This window comes from Leptopilina boulardi, unplaced genomic scaffold (genome assembly GCF_019393585.1).
Source record: "Leptopilina boulardi isolate dan_hultmark-lab unplaced genomic scaffold, ZJU_Lbou_2.1 LbouV2_123, whole genome shotgun sequence".
Lineage (NCBI taxonomy): Eukaryota > Metazoa > Arthropoda > Insecta > Hymenoptera > Figitidae > Leptopilina > Leptopilina boulardi.
Window position 1 is genome coordinate 4,965,717 of NW_026137667.1, and position 26,261 is coordinate 4,991,977.

At 23.0% G+C, this 26,261-nt stretch overlaps 1 protein-coding gene across 1 annotated transcript; it reads right to left on the minus strand.

Moving 5' to 3' along the window:
* Window positions 1–225: 225 nt before the first annotated feature.
* Window positions 226–26,241, minus strand: LOC127288074 (ABC transporter G family member 3-like). The gene is made up of 23 exons (XM_051315302.1): window positions 26,041–26,241; window positions 25,750–25,921; window positions 21,296–21,394; window positions 20,673–21,059; window positions 16,739–17,124; window positions 14,379–14,496; window positions 12,112–12,307; window positions 10,930–11,077; window positions 10,560–10,799; window positions 9,766–9,879; window positions 9,385–9,660; window positions 8,431–8,687; window positions 7,973–8,323; window positions 4,881–5,052; window positions 3,134–3,251; window positions 2,817–3,000; window positions 2,559–2,704; window positions 2,243–2,481; window positions 1,876–2,156; window positions 1,594–1,762; window positions 1,159–1,415; window positions 908–1,062; window positions 226–626 (listed from the first exon to the last, which is right to left on the minus strand). The coding sequence occupies exons 5-23, from the start codon at window positions 16,956–16,958 to the stop codon at window positions 431–433; spliced, it is 3,837 nt and encodes a 1,278-aa protein (XP_051171259.1). The 5' UTR covers window positions 16,959–17,124; window positions 20,673–21,059; window positions 21,296–21,394; window positions 25,750–25,921; window positions 26,041–26,241; the 3' UTR covers window positions 226–430.
* Window positions 26,242–26,261: the final 20 nt, after the last annotated feature.

A 26,261-nucleotide genomic window follows, 5' to 3' on the forward strand; every position in this document is an offset into this window, starting at 1 on the left:
ATTAAAACACAGTTTAGTTAAAAAATTAATTAGTATTATATATTTTTTTTCTATAATTTTTGAATTATTCATATTTATAATTGTTGAAAACATTATTATTTTTTTTTAATTTAAAAAAAAAAAAAAAAAAAACTAATAAATTCAAAACTGTGGTACAAAAGTTCAAAAATGATAGATTTTCTTAAAATTATTTTTGAGTATAAAGAAATTTAATAAACCATACAATTAGGTATAAATTTTTATTAATAAAAAATTATCAACTGTTTATTGTTGATTTTATTCGAACATAAATTGCTATAATTATAATCTATTTAATCCCATAAAAATTGTCTTTTTAATATAAAGAAAAATATAAAAAATTCGTCAAATTATATGAAAATATGAAATTAATTATTTAAATATAAAATTTTTGAAACATTTTCTTATATCACTAACGATAAAATCGTTGTTTCAGCCTTAATCTTAATATTAAAAAAGCACTAGTATCAAGTATAATGTAAATTAAAATTAATATTGCAATGCTATACCAATAATCTGAATATTTCATTCCAACTTCTTTTAAAAGTTGTTTAGGATGAGAAAAATGGCAATATTCTGAAGTGCATCGCATCTTTGGTCTATCGTATCTAAAAAAAAAATTAAAAATTAGTATTTTAGTAGAATTTTTTTTTTTAAAATACACGGAAAAAAAAGAAAAAGTAATTTTTACTAGTTTAATAATAAAACGGGAACTGTCCGAAGTTTTTACGCATCTCTGGCAACTTTTACTCGAAAAATAGTAAAATTTACTTCAGAAATAGTAAAAATTACTACGAAACAGTAAAATTTACTACAAAATTAGTAAATTTTATTAAACTGAAAATTATTTTTTCTTTTTTTTTTTCCGTGTAATTATAATTTTTCCTACCCATAAATGGCAACCATAATTCCTTCAAAACCATATTTTATAAATGAAATTTGAAATAACCATTGTAAATATGGTTGAGCATCATTCATGTGAATAAAAAATCCACTAAATATTGTAAAAGGCATTATTATCAGCGGTCCAAAAATTACACCATACTGTAAAAATATTTATTTTTTATTTATTTTTTATTTCTTTGAAAAAAATTCTAATGAAAAAAAATTTTTTCCTTTTTAATTTCAATTAAATATTACCTGTAATTTCATTGCTATACCAATAATAAGACCTATTTTTTGTGCAACGAGTGTAATTGCAATACATATAAAAATATAAAGGGCAAGTCTTTTTACATCTTGTACTTGGCCACTCATATAATAAACTATTAAAGTATAAATAAATGTTGCTGTAATTTGTATTGGGATGTCGGCCAATTTGTTAGCCAAATAGTAAGAACGAAGTTTATACCAACGATTGAAATGTTCTCTTGTTAATATTGGCACTTCTAAGGGAACTAAAAGAGAAAAAAAAAAATATTTTTTTTAATAACAAAAGAATTAGAATTTTTTTTAATTTTTAAATAAAATTTTTAAAAATGAAAAAAAATGTTTTAATTAATTATGTAAATTTAATAATTGGTGAAAGTAATATTTGAAATTTATAAGAGAATAATTATTGAAAGTCTTATTTACATGTTATAAGAGCTGCACTAAATGCACTATACATGAGAAACATGACATTAAAAAAAAGCAAATTGTAATTATCTAAAGCGTAGTCAGCATTCTGGCCAATATTGAAGAAAATAATTCCAACTAAAATTGCAATAATAAAGTGCATTGAAAGTCGCATGTAGGTCAGAACCTATATTTGAAAAAAGAATTTTTGTTTCAATTATTATTTTATATATATATTTTTTTTTTAATCAAAAAATTTTTTTATATTAAAATTAATAAAAAGAATTTAAAAAAAATTACTCTATCTCTAGAAAGTCGAATTGCATTTTGTTTGAGTAAAATGTATAATTGCATCCAAAATCCAGTTGCGTGATTTAATCCTTTAATTTTATTTTTTACTAATATTACAGGTGTTGGAAGATTTGGTGATACAATTGGTGTCATAATATTTCCATTAATTAGCTGCTGTATTTTACTTAAATCGTCTTCAGTTGGTGATCTCCATGAATTATTTTTACCATTTTCTATTGATTTTACTAATTTCATTATATCACCATAATCTCCATTACATATTTCTAATACTGAAAAAAAGAACCAAAAAAAAAAATGTTTTTTCATATTTTTATAATTTATTGAAAATTTTTTTTTTTCTAGTTAACAAACTCACCAAAATCTGCTGGATTATGATATGTCGGGCATTGTAATTGTAATGAGGATAGAAAATTAACTAAAGTTTTTGTCCCACCAGTATAAAGGCATGTTCCTTGGGATACAACATAAAGATGATCGATCATATCAAAAAGAGTTGCACTTGGTTGATGTATTGTACAAATTATTGTTCTACCCTCACGTGCTAACATTTTTAAAAAAGCTAAACATTGCTTGGATGAAACGCTGTCCAAGCCGCTGAAAATGGAATCATTGAATTTAAATCAAATGATATTTAAAGAGTACATTAAGAAAATATAAAGAAAATTAATTACCTTGTTGGCTCATCAAAGAACATAATCGGTGGATTGTTAACTAATTCTAAAGCAATTACCAGTCTTTTTCTCTGTCCTCCACTTAATTTATCAGTACGAGTTTTTCTACATTTTGAAAGACCCATGGCAACTAAAATTTGATCAACCTATAAATTACAAAAAAAAAAAAAATTATTATTATTTTTTTTTCTAAATTTTTATAAATAAAATTTAAAGAAAAAAATTTTTTAATTTTTAATTAAAAAAAAAGAAAATTACAGTTTGCTTTTTTTCTAATGATGATGTATTGAGCTTCAAATTTGCAGCACAATCCATTGCTTCTTGAACAGTTAATAGAAGTTGAAGATTGTCATCTTGCATAATATAGGCCGATGATCTTCTAAATGATGTTAAATCACGATTTTCTCCATTGACTGTTATATTTCCGGTAACAGAAGATGTCCTAAAATACAGAATAAAAATATTAATTTTTTTTATTATATTTCAAAAAAGCAGTACTTAAAAAAATACATGATTAAAAAAAAAATATATTAAATGAAAACAAATTTGTTTTTGAAATTTTTGAAAATATTTACGTAAATCCAGCTAAAATATCCATCATTGTGGATTTTCCCGCTCCAGATGGACCAATAATTGCTGTCAGCTCGCCTGATCTAAAATCTCCAGAAATTTCCGATAGTAATTTTTTTCTTTCTGAAAAAATAAAATTAAAAAATTTGTTAAATTTTCTTTTATAATTAATATTAATAATAATATTATTATTTCTTAATTTTGTCTTGCAATTTAAGATTTTTTGCTCTAAAAATCTATATTGGAAAAAAATAATTGAAATATTCGTTATAATTATTATTTATTTATAAATGTTTCTGGTCGTTGGCTTTTGATATCACAAACTTTCAAGAAGTTGATAAAGAACAATGCGGATTTATGTATGACAATCAAAGTCGCGTCTAAAATATTCACAATAAGTAAAATCGTTAATGTAAAAATTATTGATAATTAAAAAAAAATTGTATTTTATTTTAATTATATATGGAAAAAGTAATTTTTTTTTTTTGAAAGAGAAACAAAAAGCTGAAAAGTTAATTTTAATTTCTAAAATATTGAAGTTTGGTGTCGTATTTTGCAATGTGTGTAAAATTCTTCTAGATCTCTTAAGATACATATAATAGATAATATAATCAAATTTTTTTTTGATGTTCACATCTCTGTTAAAGATAAATAAAAAATTTTTTTTTTATCAAATATTTAAAAAAAAGGGTATTTTATCAGAGACTTGTAATATTAATTTTTTTCACAATTTATGTATTTAATTCTGATTTTCATATAATCCTCACTCTAATATGAATACTTTATTCTTATCATTATTCAGAGTTTTATCTTAACTAACGAATTCTTTCTAAATCTGAAAAACATCATCCGTCATCATTGATTTATTAACTATTTCAGTTTCTACGCTCTCTAGAAGATCATTATAAAAGATCAACAGTTTTTTTTTAAACATTTTATATAAAAGAAGATTATAAAAAGTATTTAAAAAAAAAATGTGTTCTTGTTATTCAATAAATTCTAGTCTTTTTTTAAAAAAAATATTGAATTAATATAAATGTCTTTCATTGTACCAATAAATCTGCGCTTTATTTTTATATTTATTAAAAATCCAGTTTTTGGAAATAAGTTTTAAAAAACATCTTGTATATTTGTTGAAAAAAAAAAAATGTAAAAATCAAATGAAACTCCATTGAATATTATTATGAAACTTATATATGCATAATAATTTCACATACTTGTGTGTGTATGAATAATAATCAACCAAACTCTGAATCACAATCGCTTTAATGAAGCAAGAAATTTTTAAAACAAAAACTATCAACAAGATATAAATTATAATTTGTAAAAAAAAAATTTCTAAATTATGAAAAATTAAAATTTTATTTTTCAGTAGTTTTTTTTTTATCTTTTTCTTTTTATCATAAATGACAAATTTTTAAGATTTGACTATATACTTAAACATTGATAGATAATAATAGTTGGATATATAGAAAATTAATAATCAACTAATTATTCTTTAGATTTGATAATATAGGGATAAGATATAGGAGTTACAAAAGAAAAAAACAGACATTTTTATAAATATGTCCCTTATCGAGAAGATATCCTCATTTTTATCAAATATTTTATATATATATTTTTTCTATAAAGAAATGAAACAATTATAAATTTATTAATCCATATATATATTATTGTTAAAACAATTTTTATTCTGATTTTCAATATTTAAATAATTATTATATTTAATATTATGAAAAAAATATATCATACTTTTAGAAAAAAGATTTGTCCGAACACTGTATGTAATATTGTTGAATACCAAATTAATGGATTTATTAAATTGATTAGATCCAGCATCATTGAAGGTGTCATTTTTTTTAATTTGAGTTAAATTTAACTTGAGATTCGGTGGTTTTTGGCAAACTTCAGTCATTATTGAAAATTTTAAAAATTATACATCATTTTTCACAGTTATTTTCAAATGCAAACAGATGCATTTCACGTTCCTCATAAATAAATGCGCATTTAATTATGAATATAAACTATTGTTCTATTTTCATCTTAGAACACTTATTATAATCACAAAAACAAATTCTCACTAATAATGACAAATTATTAATTTTCACTGTTTGAAATCACTTTTTTTTTTTATTCTTCTCGCAGATAATTCAAGACACATATTGAATTCTTGAAGGTTTTATTTTGTTATATTAAAAGGAAGGAATTGACAAAAGGTGTTTGAGATAAAAATAAATTCTTTTAATAATCAAACCTTGAGAAAATTTTAATTAATTAAAATAAAGGAATTAATTAAGTGTGTATTTAGTAAAGTGTAATTTTTCGAATGGATAACAAAAAAATTTGAAAAGTGAAATTAGATTGTCTAACAATATTAATTTTATATATATATATATATATATATGTATATTCAATATAAGAGAGTGTGGTGTGAAACGTCCGTCTCAGTCCGCCTACGAATCAACACTGAGCAATACACGCACTACACTTATTATTACTCTCGACACATTCAAACGTAAAAATAGAATATGAAAGAAAAGAAGATTAGACATTTCATTTTTAATTTAAAAAAAAAAAAAAATTTTTTTCTTTCTATTTTAATCAACAATATTATATTGTTATAAATTTTAATTTGTTTCATATTATATTCCACATATCCTAAGTTTAATTTTAAACATTCCATTCTTGCTTAGGTATTATTTTTCTTGCTTACCTTCAATCTTCATTTCTACTTCCATATACCAAACATTATTTCAACATCTTTAACCTGTGGTTTTTGAAGATTGTAATAAATTTTTTAAAAAAGTTCAAAAACTTATTTCTTTTGTATTTTTTATATACTTTACATAAAAAATATGAACTTAATTTAAATAAATATTAAATAATGAAATAGTAAAAAAAATTTCAGTTTCACACATTTTTTGCATTTTATTAATAACAATTTTAAAAAATTAAAAAAATAGACGTAAAAATCCAAATAGTAAAGAAGGATAAGATACAGAGAGTATACAATATAAAGATAAGATTAAATTGTTATATTTTGCTTCCTCTTTCCATTTTTGCAATTTTTGTCCTTGTTAATTGCATTTTTTTTTTTTTTTTTTTTTTGTTTCTTTATAGAGTTAAAATATACTTTACCATATTCTTTAATTTATTTGACATTAAAAATCACTTCCTTTATACTTAAATACAAATAATTGCAGAAAATACCTGTACCAATTTGAGAAAAAAAGAAATTATCAATATTGATTGTAAAAGCATTTAAAATAATTAAAATACATTGTATTGAGATAAGTGTCTCATGATAATTTCATATCAAACGATATCATATATAAAAAAAAATTGAAATACATATGTTGAATGGTATTAAAAAGAATTTAAAAAAAAACTACTAATACTAATCATAATGAATTTTATAATAAAGATAAAAATTGAACAAGAACAATTATAATAATATAATTGAAAATATTGTTATGCTTTCAAAACAATGTCATTGTTCTGCACCTTTTAAATGATTTACCGGATTACATGTATGTATGTATACAATTTTAAATTAATTTAAAATCAATTTTCTTTATCTAAAATAAATTTTTAGATATGGTTAATATTTTAAAACATTCGATTTCTGCCAGACAATGTTCCTTTATTATGAAATATACAATTATAAAACGATTTTTTAAAAAATCGTAACGTAGAAAATAACTGATGAAACTTTCAAGTTCTCTCTTATTCTTAAAATAATTTAAGAAGTGCAAAAAAATATATTACAAAAACAGTAATAAGATATTAAACTTAGTCATTAATAGAAATGCTAATTATCAAATATTTAGAAAAAAAAATATTTAAAAGTTAGAAAATTAATTTTTTACTTAAAATTAATAAAAAAAACAATCACAAAGTCGCAAAACTTTTCTTTTCTAAAGTGCAATAATACATTCACTATAATTTATAAATTACTCTGTATTTTCAAACTTAATTCTATAAAGTATAATAATTTTAATATGTACAAAAATAAATAGCGGAGTAAAATCATTATGATTCGTTTACATTTGAGCTAAAATAAAGACGTTAGTTTTCAATTAAAAAAAAAAAAAAAGTATAAAGAACCAACCCTGTTTTATGCGCTCAAAATTAATGAATCATATTTTTAAGTTAAGTATACATAAGTCACTGTTATTTATCTTTCAAGGATAAAAGATCTTTCTTTTTTAAATTTCTTAAAACTTTCATTTTTCTAATGAGATTCTGTATCACAAATAGAATTATGTATAAATTCACTTTCAATCGATATAAAAAAAATAATTAATATATATATATATATATATATACTTTCACTTTTGGTCCACAAAATAAACAAATTTTACAATTATTTAAAATCACTGTTATAATAATTGCTTCCTATTTCTTTATAATCAATTTTTGGTTTCTCTTCACTGTTTTCTTTTTTAATCAATTTTATATTAAACATTGCAGTCTCAAATACCAAAATATTTTTAAGTCACGTAATATTTAAAATTATCCTCAATGCAAACTTCATAATTTGCATGTCAATATTTTCCTTGAAAATTAAGTTTTAAATATTTTTAAGTGTCAAGTATTTAAAATTACACATCTTACGAGTAAAAAATATCAAAAAAAAAATTAAAACTTACAATATTTAAGACTGCTTTAAGAGCTTTTTTTTACTATTAAGTTATAAATAGTTTTCGTTAATATTTTTGCTTATTTTTTCTTATTAAAAAAAAAGCTTTCTCGTAATTAGCTTCCAATTGCTCTTGACGAGACTAGCACACGCTTTAAGCGAATACTGAACCACTGGGCAAATACATTTTTCATTAAACTCATCTTCTATTAAGTTTGCACCAAAGTGCACTTGCAGTCAAAAGATGCATAAGCACTCCAATTCCTATTATTAAAACCAAATTATTCACTACATTTGTGTCGGCAATTTCCATATCACTCAGGAATTTTTGCCCTTTTTTATAATGACAATATGCAATTGCTTCCTTTGAATCCTCACATTTTAGATCTTTACGATTAAAGCCATAAATTGATACCAATAAACTATGGAATCCAGCTCTAAAATAAGAAATGTGAAATATCCAACGAAAAACTTTTGGTGTATCCATATAACGGATACAAAATCCAAAAACCGAAAATAAAACAGCAATAATTGGACCAGCAAAAACTGCGATCTAGAATTAAAAATATTATTTATTAATTTTTTTTTTTTTTTAAACTCAATTAAATAAATTTTTATTGAAATTATTAAAATTTGATATATTTGTATAAAATTACGTACTCGTACGGGAGTTGTTGCACCAATAAAAAAGCCCCACGCCTGTGCAGTTAAACTTGCAGAAATGCTTAGAATCATAAAATAAACAATTCGATGTGTTTCCACTGGTTGACCTGTCAACCAATAACTAACCGACAAATACATTAATGCACAAGCAGCTTGAAATGGTATTTCAATTAGTAGCAAACTAATATAATAGGGAGCAAGTCGATACCATCGATTAAAATGTTCTCTAGTCAATATTTGCATCTCCAATGGAACTGCAAAAAAAAAAAATTATCAATTTAAATATAAAAAACAAATATATAATATAAATAAAGATATAAATCCCTGATTTTTTAAAATGATTATCTAAAATTACAATTTTATATCACATTCTTAAATAAAAAAAATAATTACATTTTCAGACAATGTATCATTCATGAATTCAAATTTCAATATGATAAGCATTATTTTTAAATATGTACTGAAAAAAACCGATTATTTTTATAAATAATCAATCATTAATTAATCATTAAATCTATGGTTTAAAAAAAACAATATCCAAAAAGAAAAAAAAATTAATTAGAATTTTTTAATCTAATATTTAATAGAAATTTTTATTCCTTCGAATTTTAATGTAGAAAAATTTCGATTGAGCCGAATTTTTGAATAACAAGAATTATTTGTTCCAAATTTTCCACTTCCGTTTCTATTTTCGGCGCGATTTTTAAAATTGACCAATCAAAATATTCTTGATAATTTCTGATTGGTCAATTTTAAAAATCGCGGCGAAATATTTATATAACCATTAATTTAAAAACGATTTATTAAAAATTCCGTTAAGTAGATATTTTGTTTAGTGAAAATTTAGTAAAATATAAATTTTATTTAATAAAAATTCTAAATTTACTATAAATTAATACTAAAGTGAGAATTTAAAAAGAAATTCTAATGAAATAAAAATTGAATGCTTACAAGCAAGAGTAACGGCCATTTTTCCTGTGTAAACAATTAATAAAAGTGATCCGTAAAGGTATACATAATTAGCAAAAACTCCATTTGCACGAAATCCACTTCCTCTGTAAAGATAACCGAATATCACGCCAATCAATAAATGACAAAGAAGACGAATCACCATTAAAGTATAATCCCTTTTTAATGAGATCAATTGCCTTTTATAAAGTAAATAACATTGTGCCAAAAATCCTGCAGGTGGTGGTGCTTTTTCATGTGAAATATTATCATCTAAATCTAAAATAAAATTATTTCTCATAAAATATAATTTAATTATAAATAAATTTTTATTAAAAAAAAAAGGAATTAAAAAGCAATTTTTGATATTAAAAAAATAATTACCATCGGCACTTGATTTTATTGCAGGTAATGTATTATCCTCATTGGGTATACTTTCAACTTTTGCTATTAATTTATCTACTGAGATTCCGTATTCACCAATCGCTACTTCCAATACTGAAATAAATATGATAATTATTTTTTTGTTTTTTTTCCCTAAATTTTTTTATATTTTTTCTAGTCATGAAGAATATAAAAAAAAAAAGTTTCTTTTATTATACTTCAAATTATGTGAGTTGAGAGAATAAATAATTATTAGATATTTGCTACAGTGACCTTCACCTCTTTCAAAATCTATTTCTTTCAAACAAATGCTGCATTTATCGAATTATTTATTAGATAAAATTTCTAGGGTATTGGGGCATCCAAATGTTTCTAAAGGAATTATATTTTATCTTCATCCTTTACTATCAACAAGGGTAAAATGAATGGAAAATTATGTCAATTAAGCATGTAATCGTAACTGGAGCGAGATAAAAAAACGACTCTCATTATTACGTCATTATCATTCAATTTCAAATATTAAAAATAATAATGGGATATTTAGTTCATCTCGTATCTATGAATAAAATTGTTTCAGTTATCGAACAATATACTTAGTGTTTCTTCAACTTTGATAACACATTAAATCATATATTCTCAAGTAACAATATATAAACAAAAGAGAATATGACATACTTTTGGAAAATGTCATATATTGTCATTATATAATTTTGAAAAAAGTGGAATCATAAAATTAAACTATATTAGATAAAAAAAATAAAATTAATTAGCTAATTTATTTTATAAATACGTACAAAAATCTGCAGGATTGTGATAAGGTGGACAGTCGGCTCCAACGGATGATAAATGTGGTACTAGTGATTGTATTGATCCTCTATATATACAATGACCTTCGGCAACGGCGTAAAGTTGGTCAAACATTTCAAAGAGCAGAGCACTAGGTTGATGAATCGTACAAACAACAGTTCGTCTTTCTACTCTTGCCAATCGTTGCAAGAGAGCAATGCACTGGCTACAGGAAGCAGAATCCAAGCCTGAAAATATTAATATATTTTGTCAATTTTAATTTATTTAGAAAATAATATAAGAATTTTTTAAAAAATTCTACAGGCAATAAAAAAATTCAATTAAATAGAAATAAAAATTAAAAAAAAAAAACCTTACCAGTTGTAGGTTCATCAAGAAATAATACTGAAGGATTGCTAAGTAGTTCTATAGCAACGTCAAGTCTCTTTTTTTGACCACCTGATAATCGACCACATAAAGTATCATAGCAATAACCAAGTCCAAGAATTTCAAGTAGCTCCAAAACCTGTAATAAAAATTGAAAATTACTTTTTATACCTCTTCTCAAATATATCAGTAAAAAATGAAAGTGTTGAAATTCATTAACCCACTGTGAATGCGTATAAGACTCACATATAAAACAAAAACCAGTCGCGGTGTCATAAAAGAAGATACGAATAAATTCAAACCAAAAAAATCGATCGCAATTAAAAATATCCAAAATTAGAATAATTCAATGATTAGACTTCTAATGAAAAAAAAAAAAAAAAAAAAAAAAAATTATGAGAAAAATTATAATAAACGATTTTATTTTTAAAATCTATATTGCAATATGAAAAAGTCAATAAAAAGAGATTGTTAATAATTTCAAAATCAAGTTTTCCATTTATAAAATAAAAGTAATGATCATTGGTCATTGAAATACACGTGGAGCAAAAGACTGTTAATTTTTGCATAATTAAGAATGTTTATCTATAATTCTTACTTTATGAGGGGTCATACTATCAAGTGCAGTATCATTATTAACGACGTAAAATAAAACAAGTTTAGTAAAATTTTGTATACAATTTAACATAAAAACAAGTTTTCAACTATTATAGCTGATTTGATATTATTTCATTCCATTTTTATCTGTTTTACTATAATAATTCATAAAAATTCGTATCAATACACAATGTTGACTAATTTTATTTACTTTTTTTTATTTTTTGCAACAGTCAAAGATTAATTAATTCTACCGATTTTTGCAATATTAAATCTAAATTTGAAATTTCAATGTTAGTTTTGTAAGATTTGTAAAATAGACTTTCGCAAATTACATAAAATTTTACTATTTTTTTTTTTTTTTTTTTTTGTTAACTTATTACATTCCTTTTGTAAAGTTAAAAACCAATAATACAAATTTTTATGTAAATTTCTTGGGAAATCATATAAATCATTATAAAAATGATTAATGGTAAAATGCAAACAATGAAGAAATCTATCGGAAATTGACGCGTGAATTTTTGTGCTTTTTTTTTATAATTATATGCAATAGAAGATGAAAAAATCTTAACACACCTGAGTGTGTTTATAAGCAGAGCTGATAGTGTAGCCGAGTTTGAGGTGAGCGGCAAGAGTCATGGCTTCTCCCACCGTTAGTCTCGTTCTTTGTAAAGAGTCTTGTTGTATGTAGCACGATGTTCTTCTCCACCTTTCACTGTGTGGTACTCGTTTCTTTCCATTCACTAGGATTTCACCGGTAGTACCTTGAACACTGAAAAAAGAAAAAATAATAATAACAGACGTCATAATCATTGTTTTCTTTATTTATATACAAAAATTTTTCCAACTGATAATATTTTGTCGCAAAAAAAAAAAAAAAACAAAAAACAAATGATTAAGAACAGATTTCAAAAGAGTTAAGATCTGAACCCGAGGGTTTGCCGTAGGGTCGTGAGTTTTGTCACGTAGACCCCAGTTCGTTGCACTCAATTATTATTGTGCATTTTATGTCTGCATAATATTCGTAATAATTTGGGACAGCCAGGAAGATAAACGTGACAGAATTCTTAAAGTTAGATCCTTTTTTTTTTAATTTTCTATAAAATATATTTTTAATTATTCAATTAATTATCACAATAATTATCTGCAATGTACTCTAACAAGATAATGTAATTATGTAAGAAGTTGTTTAATTAAAACAAACTGACATTGAAATTATGATATAATTTACAAAGAGGAATATCATCAACTTTAATTCATTTTCAACAATAAATTTATATACAATGAATGTAAAATAGCTCAAATGTAACTGGAAATAACTTTGACATAATGACATGCTTTTAAATTAAATAAATATGAGATGCATGACAATATATTTATTCAAATTGTACAATTTTCAACTACTAAATACTTTTTTATATATATAAGATATCAACTTTTATTTATCTCTATTTTTTGTATATTTAATAAAATGTCTCTTGGTAAAGAAACTATTAAATAAAAGTTTATTTATTCAGTATTCAGTGCTTTCGTATTCAGTGAACATTACATAAAACAATAATCCTTATAACAATGGAAATTACTCATAATTTTGAATTTATACTACACTTATATCTCACAAAATGACTATTTTTCTTTCCATTAAAATGTCTTATGTTCGTAATTTAATTTAATTCTTTTTATATATTTTTTTAAAGTTTATATTTATTTACGAGATTTTAATTTTTCATTATTTAATTTTTTTTTTCTAATCTTGACCTATAAATTGACATAAAATATCATAGATAATTCAAAAGAAAAATAAAGAATGAAAAAAAAAAATTTAATTCAATAAAAGGCATTTGACACATAATAGGTGGTAATCATTAGTCATTGTCAACTTTTTCCTACTTTTCACAACAATTACAAAAATTTATTTTCCTCCGCGTGTATGTCAAAAGGTTTATAAAAATCTATTAAGATTTGCGCATCAATTTTTTTTTTTTTATTGAAACTGGATCCAATGACGCTATAACTATTTCATTTGATTTGCATTAGTCATTTTGTTATCAGCAATGAATAATATACACTGAAAAAGAGTAAGTAGCGATAGTATTTTAGCTCTATAAAAAAAATTTCTATTTTTCAATAATTCAATTTTAATTAAATTTTTATCTATTTTTTAAAATATAAACATTTTTAATATAGAAAAAAAAAATTAAAAGAAATTTTTAATAATTTTTTTTTACCCGTATGTTTAAATAAAAAAATGATTTTAATGCAGCACTTGAAATCTTTAATCTTGAAAACTAATAAAAGATGAATCAATAAATAAATGTGTAAATCAATTCAATGAAGTATTTAACATGAATTTTCTGATAAACTAATTACAAGCAATAAAGTTTTCTTGTCTTATGTTAATTAAGATAATGCGTTTTGGAATCGATTCCTACCAATTATGTAATAAAAAAAAATAATAATAATAATAATAAAAATGTGAATCACGTTTATTGCATGGAGAGCTTTGTAAACCCATTAGGTGTTACTTGACTTTCGTATCTTCTATTTGTAACTAATTTAAATAAATAATAAAAATATTTATAGACAAATATTTGTATACTTCAAGAGTGAACAAATTTTTTATTTTGTACTTTAAAAATTGTGATTTTTTAAAAAAAAAAATTCATGTATAATTAAAGGGAATTAAAATTTTAATGTAAACAAATTAAAATAGAAAAAAAATTTAATTTTAAAATGAAATACTGAATATATTCTAGGAAAATAACTCTTATTAATGATTCAGTGATTTTTTGATAGAGATTATTCCACTTGGAAATTTAGAATAAAAAGAATGTGTTTCTTACGTAAATCCAGCAAGGACGTTTAAAAGTGTTGATTTTCCAGCACCGGAAGGTCCCATGATAGCTGTTAATTCGCCTGCTTTAAAATCTCCACTGACTCCATGCAGAATCTCTTTGGGCTCTACAATAAAAAAAAAGAAGAATTAACTCTCGACATTCTCGTAAACACATAAATATATTAAATTTTTTTTTCTGTTTTAAAAATATTTTTAAATTAAAAGAAATTTTTTCAATTTTTAAAATCTATTTAATTAAAAAAAAAAAATAATAATTTATCGTTTATAGATATTTCACAATTATAAAGTTGAATGATAACTCGTATATTACATTAAAGAACTACATAATTGCGTTTGATTACTCAATGAGGTAATTCTACTTGACTTAATCTATGTGTGATTCGACAGGAAATTAATTAAACTTTAAGAGTCGAATGCTTAATCATTTTTGCAAAGGCAGATGACATCTGTTCATTTTGTGTCAAACTTGATATGGACTTTGAGCAGCATTTCCGAAAGCATAATTACTTTTCTAGTTAAAGTGACGTAAGAATCAATTTTTTTATTTTTTTTTTTTTGCACGATAATGATAAGAAATTTTATTATCGAGATGATATTAAAAACATAATAATATAGGTATTTTGCAAACATTCAAATCTTTATTCTGGAAAGTTAAAAAAAAGTCAGAAGTTTCACTGAACAGAAAATAGAATTTTTATTTAAATAATTAGCAATAAAAATTCAATTTTTTTTTAAATTTGTAATTCTAATTAAAATAAAAAAAATGGATATTAATCCATTAATTAGAATTAAATTCTTTTTCTTTTAAGAAAGCGCTAATGAAAAACAAATTTGAACGATAACAGCGATTTGAAAAAAATGTTGAGTTCATCTTGTTAATTCGATGCAAAATCAAACAACAGTGCATTTCAAAACTATCAAGAAATTATTCATTTTCTTGAAATTTGTTTTTTTAGTCTAATGAATGAAAAAAAAAAAAAAAAAAAAAAAAAGGAAAAGAACTGTAACTTATGTGATCACATTTTTAGGTAATAAGCTATTTTGGTGAAATAATCTTAATTATGTTGAGACGATTAGAATTTAGGTCAATATTCGCTTATCAATTCTGCGACACCAAATCTAAGCAAGTTTTTTTTTTTTTTGCAATAATAATAGACATATCACTTATACAAATGTCGATTATCAAATAGTTCAAGGACACCAAATAACAAACACATCAAATATATATTTGTTTGACTATCAAAATTAAATATTTTCAATTAATTTACTATTAATTATTATTAATCATTATTTATATATTAATATAAGAGATTTTATTAATTTCTAATTAAGTTCCGATTTCGTATAAATTTTCATTTTAGGTAAAAAAAAACGAATAAATTTAACATTAGGGAAAAATACATTCAATCAATTTTTTTTTTTTAAATCATAATAATAAACAAAAAAATTTACTAAAAACTTCCAATGATTGACTGTATATTGGTTGTGATAAGAAAAAGTTCAAGGTGAAGATTGCTGTAATTCAAAAAAAAAAAAAAAAAATTTGTTATCTCTGTCTTTTAAGATACTTTCAATTATTCATAACGATTCACGAGACGTTAGAGAAAGTGCAATTTTCCCATCGGATGTAATTTTTTTTGTTTATAAATATATAAAAAAAAACAAATGCTCAATTTTTGTTATATAATGCATAAGATAGTAGATTTATTAAACATCGTTTAAAGAAAAATTAACTGCATATACGTATTTGATAACCCTTGATTAAATATTTTCTGTCAAATTAAAGCCGGATATATAATTTAAAATAATAAATAAGGAAAAAGATCTTGTAAATTGATTTGAAACGCCACAATTTTAATCCCCCTTTATTTTTTTTTTAAATATTTTTCTTTGAGTCTAAATAGAAAATGATAAAATTTTTTTTTCTTGAAAATTTTTTCATACTTCTTGAAAATAAAAATATATAATTATTCTATTTCTCATTAACCTTAGGCCACAATATGACGATACAAGCTATTGTGAAGCGTTTCCTTTGTTTCGTTATGAATAATACAATGAATCTTTAAGACGATTTCACATTTTAATTATTTTCTTCGCATTATATGTGTGGATTACAAAAAAAAAGGCAAGAAAAGTTTTCCTTGCATCATTGTAGATACTTTTTTTCCTTTCAATTTTGTCATTACTCTTTTTTTTATTGAAAAAAAACTCGCATTTAATTTCCTAAAAAAAAAAAAAAAAAAAAAAAATACCTAGTCTTTTATTACTCTGTGAAAAATTATTAAATACTCGATAATTGAGATTAAATTATTAAAAAATAATTTTTAAATATTGAACATATTTTACCAGGTTTCAATTTTCGGATGTTCCATTGCTTGATGCTGTACCTAATATTCCGAAAGGATAAATCAACTTCCGGCCTTTTTGGAAACGAATGTTTCTCTTGCATAAAATAATTATTATTTCCAGGCACGCATGTCTCATTCACGTCGCTTTGACTAGTATTATCCACCTGGCAACAGCTTAAAGATGATCGAGAAGGCGAGCAATGATGATTCGACGTCATTATGATGATGTTGAAAAAAAAAAAATTAATTCGAATTTCCTCAAATATCAAAAATTCTTCTCACTTGCTTCGATTCATGACCGCACTTCTGAATAATTTTTTCTTTTTTTTTTTTTTTTTCTCTCTATGGAAGTCTCTTTTATCAAACTTGCATCTTGTCCAGGTTCTGAAATCATAAAAGAGAGAGAAAGTTGTTTAATATTTCTGAATTCTGCAACGACCGCATTTGTAAAATTACATATGTATATATATAAAATTGAATAGTACTTGAGTCAATTTTTTCTCTACAATGAGCTGTAAATTGTTTCAACCTCAATACAATTTGGCGGAGAAATAATTCTTATTAATTGCAATATTTCTCCATCAAAAAAAAAGAAACTCTTAAATCATTTATTTGTGCTTGTTAATAATAAAAAAAAGTTTAAGTTAACAATAAATTATTATTCTTTTTTTTTTTCATTAATTTTTCATTTTTGAGTGATAATTCCGAAATTTAATTTTAGTCACGTTCAAATTATAAACTTTCTGCCAAGATTTACGATAATAAAAAAAAAGAAAATAAAAAAGAAGATGAAATAACTTCTTGACGGTTCTGAAGCAAGTTTTTAAGATTGAAATCTTAAAATCTCTCTCTACATCGAATTTTTTTGACTCCTAAACCTAAATCATTTTGTTACTTTTATTTCACTGTAAATATATAGAACTTTCACAACATACTTCTGTCAAGTTACAATTATGCAAATATTTGTAATGAAAATAAGAAAAAAAAAATATTAAAGACCGTTTTTCTCGTAAATCTATTTTTATAACAATTTAATAGAACTTGTCAATGTTTTTTTTCCGGAAGTGTTTTAGAACACCTTCATTAGTATTTACATATGTTAAATTTTTCTATTGTAATATTACATGGCTCACTTTAAAAAAAAAAAAATTATTATGTAACAAAAAAAAATCATCAGCTAATGATTTCCTATAACAAATTTCTATGATTATTATTAAATTTATTATTTTATAGAAAATATCTAACAATTTTTCTCTTATATAAAATTACATTATTCACTCATTAGAAACAATGTATATTTTCTTTAAATTGCACTATTCTTTTTGCATCCTTCTTTATCGCATTAGGTTTTCCCAATGCGTCAGAAAATTAATAAAAAAAATTTCCAAAGTGTAAATTTGCAAAAGAAAAAAAAAAAAAAACAATGAAACTTACAACCTGGTGGAAAAAAAAACATAAACTAATGTATCAATGAAAGTCAAAAGTTAATTAATTTTACTGTCAACATGAGATGATCAATCATTTTAAATTGGAAATGAAGTTAATAAATAAAAACTCGACAGATAAAAACAATAGTCGACAATGTGTTTTGTTTAATGTTTAACGAGCAAACTACAACGACCGATAAATCCCTAAAGATTTTTTTCCCCACTATGCGAAAGAAAAATATCAACAATATACAGGAAAAAAAAAGTGTCGATTTCAACGAAACAATATTAAAAGATATATTTGGCATTTGTTATGTTCATGTATGTAAAATACATAAATTACCAAAGTGAGTTGGATGATTAATATTGTATTGAAAAATAATAAGTTGAAATTAATTATTACCGCGCAGTGTGTTTTTTTTTTTTTTTTTTTTATAATAAAGTTTTCAAAAGGATTCATGTAAACGTTTAAAAGAAAAAAAAAGTGTGAAGGTTACAAACAAAAAGAATAACAAAAATTGTTGATAATAGAGTTCTTCATCCACAAGTATGTCAAAGTCCAAGTTCGTGGAGTTATCACTAACATTCAAGTCAAGGGCCGCAGACTGTAATCATTGGATTTGTAGACAATGATGTATTTTGAAAACTACTATACAGTATATAATAGTAATCAGAATGATTAAAGCTCTGAGGAAGCTTCGAGAAAATTGACATAACAAAAATTTTGTTTTCTATTACAATTAAAAAAAGAAAACTAATTTTTTTTAACAAACATTTTTTTTTGTCATCAGTCCTTCGAAATTAATTAAAATAAATGAATTAAATAATATAGAGATTAATTTTTTTTTTTCACGAATTAAAATATGCCAAATGTCCTAGAACTATTCAGAATCTTCAGGAAAAAAAATTTTAAATAATAAATTCACATTGCTTATGAAATAATTCAAAAAAATAATTTTTATATTATGTAAATTAATTTTTTTTTTTCATTTATATGCCTAATAAGATATGAGGACAAGATCGAGGTAAAATTTTTACATTGACCGCAATATTGGAACTCTCGATTTCATCTGGTATTTATATATATATATATCCCCATATAAAAGAATGTCTCGAATTAACATTTTTTTAATGTCATTTTGATGATAATTCTAACAAAATCAATGTCACGACCTGCGAATGTTATTTGTATAACTTTACTATAATACCGTTATGTATATAATTTCACATCTTATGAGATTTACGGAAGTATCAATTATTTTCATTATGCAACAAAAAATTTTGTCAAATAATTTCTCAATGACTAGACAGAGATTTGTTTTTTCTTTTTAATGTCTTATTGAAACAATTTTATAAAAATAATTATTAAAATAATTTTAAAAAATTTTGGTAATTTGGAAATTTTTTGCATAACGAACTATTTATAACGAATTAAAAGAAATGCAAAAAAAAACGCATTCTAATATAATTTCTACGTTAATTGTTAAGGTGATATAACTTATCGGTTTCTAAAAAGATAATACATTCCAGATAACAAAAGAATTACATATATCAACAATGAAAAAATTTTCAATTGTCTAAGGGCATGGATTATTGATAAATTTTTAAATTAAAAATAATCTTTTTTCAAATGTGATCATTGCTAATGAAATTGATATATTTTTTTTCTTTTTTTTTAACATATTCAAACTTTGAAAATTTAAATTATTCTTTGAAAGAATAATTAAACTTCTTTTTCTTTTACAACAGTCATTTGAATTTTAATAGATAGTAAACGAAAATTTCTTTTTACAAACACAAAATGAATATTCTTTAGTACAAATTTTATATACAAAACGTATTTGAATTCAAGGTTCTTTTAAATTATTCATTTTTTTTTTTTTAAATGACTTCTGTTTTTAAAATATATTTAAAATCTTTTTCAATACTTCGAAAAATATTTGTCAAGTTGTTTTTTCTAAAACTTTTTGTAAAAATGCTTTTATAGTTTTTTTTAAAAAAAAAAATTGAAAATGTTTTGCAAAAAATTAATTAAATTTTAATTGCAAATTAGAGAAAAAATTTTCTCATCAAAATTTGAAAAAACTCTAATTTAATGAAAAATTTTTCTGTCAGAAGTATAATTTTTTTTTTCAGGGACAAACATGTAAAAGGCAACATTTTAATTATACACATAACTATGTCACGTTATAGTCGTTAATAATTGAAGTATTGTTAAAAAAAATATAAATAATTTAAAAAGAATATTGAATTATAATTGAATAAGAATTTATAACTGATTTGTGAGTTTAAATAATACAACAATAATATTATAAAATTAATTATTAATAAAATAATTAAAACTCAAGAAATTAATTATTTAAAGAATATAATTATTTCATATTTAATTATTATTAATGAAAATAATTCTTAATTAGAAAATTGCAATATCCAAATTATTTTTTTAAATTGAAAAAATTTGCACTGTATAAATTTTTGAAAATTAAATTAAAAAATTTTTAATACCTGAATTTTTGAAATGTCACAAGGCGATGAGAACGGAAATGAATTTATTTCCCACGTTTCAAATTGAAAATAAATATACACTGCCGGTTGTGTGTGCGCGAGGGATAATTGAAGAAATAGAACTTGATGACTGAAGTGAAGTGTTATCGAATGTCTCGATTGATGAATTCGATCACAAATTCGAACACGTAAGTGTAATAAAAAAATAAAGCCGGTCTCCTTAAATTCAAACGACCAGAGAATGGCCAAATGACAACTTAACTTGCGAATACTTTAGCGTTTACTGACGAGTAGTTGCCATCGTCCAAGCTTTTCTACAAGACTTCTTTGTGAAGGGGTTAGTACGCAGGTTCGTAGCGCATATGATATCGAAATTGAAATCATCATCTATATACAAATCCAACAATAATCAATATCAATCAGTATATCCATCGTTATTTAACATAGATAATATTTATGATTAATTAAATAATCATCTTTAGAAACAAGATTCTATCTCAAAGAAACATTGTTTTTATTCTTCTCAATTTTCTCCGAATCCACAATTTTTACAAAATAGTTTTTTTATTTACAATCGTAAATAAAAAATATTTTCTATCGTTTTCTTTTAAATATATAATTACCTATATAATTACAGAATGGAAACCATTGAAATTTTCTTCCATATTTTTCCTCGGTTCTTCAGGGAGAGAATTTGTAGTTTTTCCTGATTTTTTGTATACCTGAAACATATAATTAATATTAGTTTCAAATAAAATTTAAAAAGGTCAACAAATGCGTTTTTTTTTTTTTTTTTTTTTATCAATTCTGAGCAATTTTTTAAAATTTAATTATCGAAGAGAAACGAAGAGAAAGAGAAAGTGTGTTATTTGTAAGAAACGAATATACTTTGCAAGGCACGCTTTCTTTCAAGATCATTGAACTGTTAAACTTATCCTTCCAAATGACTCAACAGGTTCGACTGTATCTATGCATATAATGTTTATTTCGCAATATTTCAAATTTTTTTTTTGTTTTGTTTATATTTTGTAAAAAAAAAAAAAACTTGCTTTCTCTTCGGCTGATTTTTAGTAAAATGTTCACTTGAAAGTAGACATGTCTAACAGTACTTGAATAAATTCTCAAGATTGTTGGCATAAAATCAAATCATAATTTTTTTTTTCAAAAGTCACTTAAAAAATTCGCATTTATTTGAAATTCCGGTTTATGTATAGTGATTTGCAAATCTATAAAAATTCGGTTCCCTTTGAGTTAATCTGATATGAGTATATAATTTTTTTTTTCTCTTTTTAATGCCCAGTTGAAAATTTAAAGTAGGATGGAATCTTTTTCTCATATTTTATATGCGAATTTCCTAAACGTGTGTGTCTTCCAAGAAGAAAGATAATATGAACATCTATGTGTCACGTTCAATTACGAACAAGAAAAAAAAAAAAATGTTGGAAAACGTGCCATGAGTAATTCGAGGTCAAAGATTTTTTTTTCTGAGATTTGACATTAAACGCTGTTGGATTGTCAATTTCTAAAAATTTTTTTTTTTTAAACTATTTTATGAATCTATAAAATTTAAAGAAAATTGCCATTTATTTAAAGAAGATAAAAATCTACATTATGAGAAATTCAAATCGTTATTAATCTTGCAAAGAATATTAAAAAGTTTAAAAAAATTGTTAAAAAGAAAAAAAAAACATCAACCCTTTTGGATTATGTAATAATGACATGAGATGAAATATTCATCAGAATATGTGCCGCGCACTGTTCAAATAAATTTTAATTCAATGTAATGAGAATGAAAAATAAAAAAAAATAGCTTGAATTTAAAAAATTGAGAATAAGTAGTAAATTATTTAAATTTTTTTGTATAATTTATTTAGTCCTAAAGTATAATTTTACGAATTAAATATTTTCTCTTTTCTTTACTGTCAATGAGAGAGTTTGATGAATGAATCACTATCGAGTTAAGAACAAAATATCATTCGCATTTTTGCAATTTTCTTGAACTTTGCTGGAAAATTTTTTTTTTTTAACTTTTGTTGATAAACAAACAGATTGATGTTGTAGAAATCCAATTCGAGGAAAATAATATTTAATACATATTTACTGTTAAATTTTAATGCGTTACTTAACCGTTACGTTTTACTTTATTTATGCGACACTGTTTTCTCAATTGTTTCAATTTTTTTTTAATAACAATTTATAATTTTTCTTTTATATTTTTAAAAAATTAAATCAATCTCGATAATTCTATAATTTAAAAATTACATTTCAATTATACCCGATTAATTACTATTAATTCACTATAATAACTGAATTTTCTCTGATGACCTTTTATGAAACTTTTTTTTTTTAGATCACAGATTATAATAGATTACGTGATCGACCTTCAAGTACATTACATATTACGTTTCTCTCCTTACTTACAATAAAAATTATACAATCCTAAGGTATTTATATTTTTACTATTATGGCAAAAAAAAAAAAATTAATATAAAGTTTTATTGATCAGGAAACCATAAGCCAGTTTTATATTATCCGTCCTTGGTTTAAGATAAAAATGATTTTATGGTTTCTATATATAATAATATTGCAATAGATATAAAAAAAAACTGTTCTGCTCTAAATAAACAAATTCAACAAAAACTTCTTTTGATTTAAAATTAATGACAATATTTAAATAATTCAAGATTTTCATTCAAATGCAAATATTTTTCGCAACTACAAAAACACATATGTCATTGAAAAAAACGTGAAATAATAAAACTAACAATGTGTTCGAAAAAAGAAAAAACTTCTCTAATGATTTGTAATCAGGCGCTAATTTTTTTTTTTATGATTTCACATTGATTATAAGTAGTTAATAAAAACATTTCTATTTTTTATTTCAGATAATAAATTTAAAATTTACGAGCACATTTTATTTTAATATGAAATTATATACAAAAAAAAAAAAAAAATGAGAATATGTAATATTTGAAAAACAGTTATAGAAAATAATATAAAAATTTCGTTTGGTCTCTATTCGAAAAGTGTTAAAGGCCCTGACGTCAAATGTGATCAAGGCTGTGCACGTCCGTATCGTAATAAATTAAACGTTTAACATTGCTTATAGACGTGCACATCAGTTCACGTACTGAAATAATTAAAAATCGTTAGTGCGTCATAAATATATTTGATAAGTAGTCTTCATCAAGGTCAATAGCCGAAACGGCACTTGCCAAAAAAAAAATTATTTCTATTTTCTACAAAAAAAAAAAAACAGCGAAGAAAAATACCAATAAATTTATAATAAATCATTATTCTACCTTATCGGAATTTTTTTTTTTTTTTATCAAAAACATTCCTCTTTAAAATGAAAATATTTACTCGAAATGCGCCAAGAAAAATGCGTTTTCTTTGGAAATCACATTTTTTTTTTCTTATCCTCGTGTATAAAAGTCTGACAATTTAAAATATCGTTCTCTTAAGTATGTCACTTTCAAATTTATAGTCCTTTTTTTCCTAAACAAAATAAAAAACATAAAAAAAGTCCTTATTTTATGTATGTAAATAAAAATTAATTATACAAGAATAGGGAAAACAATTTGTCAAATTAACAATTTCTCACAAGAAAGTGTAAATATAAACAATTTAGTTTTTTAAACTAAAAAACTTAAATTGCATGCGGATATTAAATAGAAAATCATATTGCGTGCAATAAATTATACTTCTTATGATTTCTGCACATAATTTTTTTTTTTTTGCATTAAACAAAGTACTCTTGTTTAAAAACAAGAGTACCCATTGACTTTAAATGAAATATGTAATTAAATAATAATTAAACAACTTTCCTCTGGATAACATATTTTTTAATCTTTCCTCAGGTGACAAAAAAAAATAAACGATATGAATCAAATTACCTGATTATGAAAACATTAATTCTTTTTTACATAAAAGTAACTGTTTATTAAAATCCGCACATTGAAAATATCTTGAAATTATTGAGAAAATAAGAAGTTATAAAAATTTTGTTTTAATCTTTAAAATTAAAAAGAAAGCCTCTAATTAACCTTTTTTTTTGTATTTAAAATTTCATTTACAATGTAATCTGTTTTTTGCAGTAAAAAAAATTATTTCAACTAACATTTAAATTAAATTTTTTTCCAATATTAGAAAATTATAAAGGAAATGTATATATATATATATATATATATACGTGTGCAATATGTATCTAATTATATTACAAAATTATGCCGCTAAAATTGCTCTACGAATAAATTCGAAATATATACACCAATTACGAACTATATAATTTTACCTAATTACTTTATTGCTGATACTCATTATGCAATCTTATTCCCATTTTCTATAAAGAATTTATTTGCTCTACTTTCTGGAAAAAAAAGTAATTAAAAAATTTTCAACGACAGTTCTTTTTGTTTTTAATATTATATATACGATTCTAGATTAATGCTATCAGTTACATTGCAATTTAAAACGCTATCATACTTGTTTCCTGAATATAACAGCTATATCCTGTTATTCTACAATATAACAGTATCCAATATATACATTATGACGCTTGAATAAAAACTTCTTACTTTACATGAATTCATATTTTCAAATTAAATTTATAACGTTACTTTATTAATGTAAAGAAAATATATTTTCTAACCCACACGCGGAAAAAACATTGTTGTTTTTGCAATTACAACAACAAAAAAAAAAACGAATATGACTCAGATAGATCATCAATTAAATTTAAATGATTAGAAAAAATGCTATTTATTATTCTTTTTTTAAAAAAAACGAAATTAAATGTAATTAAGGAAAAACGAATATAAACTTCGCATTTTCTCTTCAATTTTTTTTTGTAACATTTGATATTGTCTTTCAAAATCAGAAGAAAAAAAAATAAATGTCATTTCAAAATTGTTAATTCTTTAGACATTATAAATATTTGATTATATGTTAAACTAAACAATAATTCTATAAAAGTTAATTTCAAGTAGCAATCTATTTATAATAATCAATTAGTTAATCATAAATAATTTTTTCGTTATATTAAATAAATAATAAATAACAAAAGAAAATTACTTACAGTATTTGTTGAAAAGTTAGGAAAAGTTGTTGAATGCACGGTTGAAGATTACATACTTCCTGGTGATGCCAAAGTGATAGAAAAGCAAAATTGAGGTCATCCCCTTCTCTCACAGGCGCAATTCACTTTAGATTTTGTTTTTCGCATAGAATGATGTTTGTTAAATTACTTGCTTAAAAATAAAATTAAAAATTAGAAGGAAAAATACACAATAATAATAATAATAATAATAAAAAAAAGGTTATATAAATTTATTCTAAATTAAATAGAAATTTTGAATGTTTTTATTACCGGTATGTGTGCTGAATAAGAGAGACAATAAATAAGACTGAACAAAAGTATATTGAAAATTTGCTGAAGTCAAATGTCAATCAGCGCATGTTTCTATTCTCATTCCAGAATTTATTTCATCTTACACTTTGTCAAATGCTGCGTCATACTGTATCCACCCACTATAAATATACATGTATAACATTTATTACGTTCATTGCAATTTTGCCATCTTAATTTTT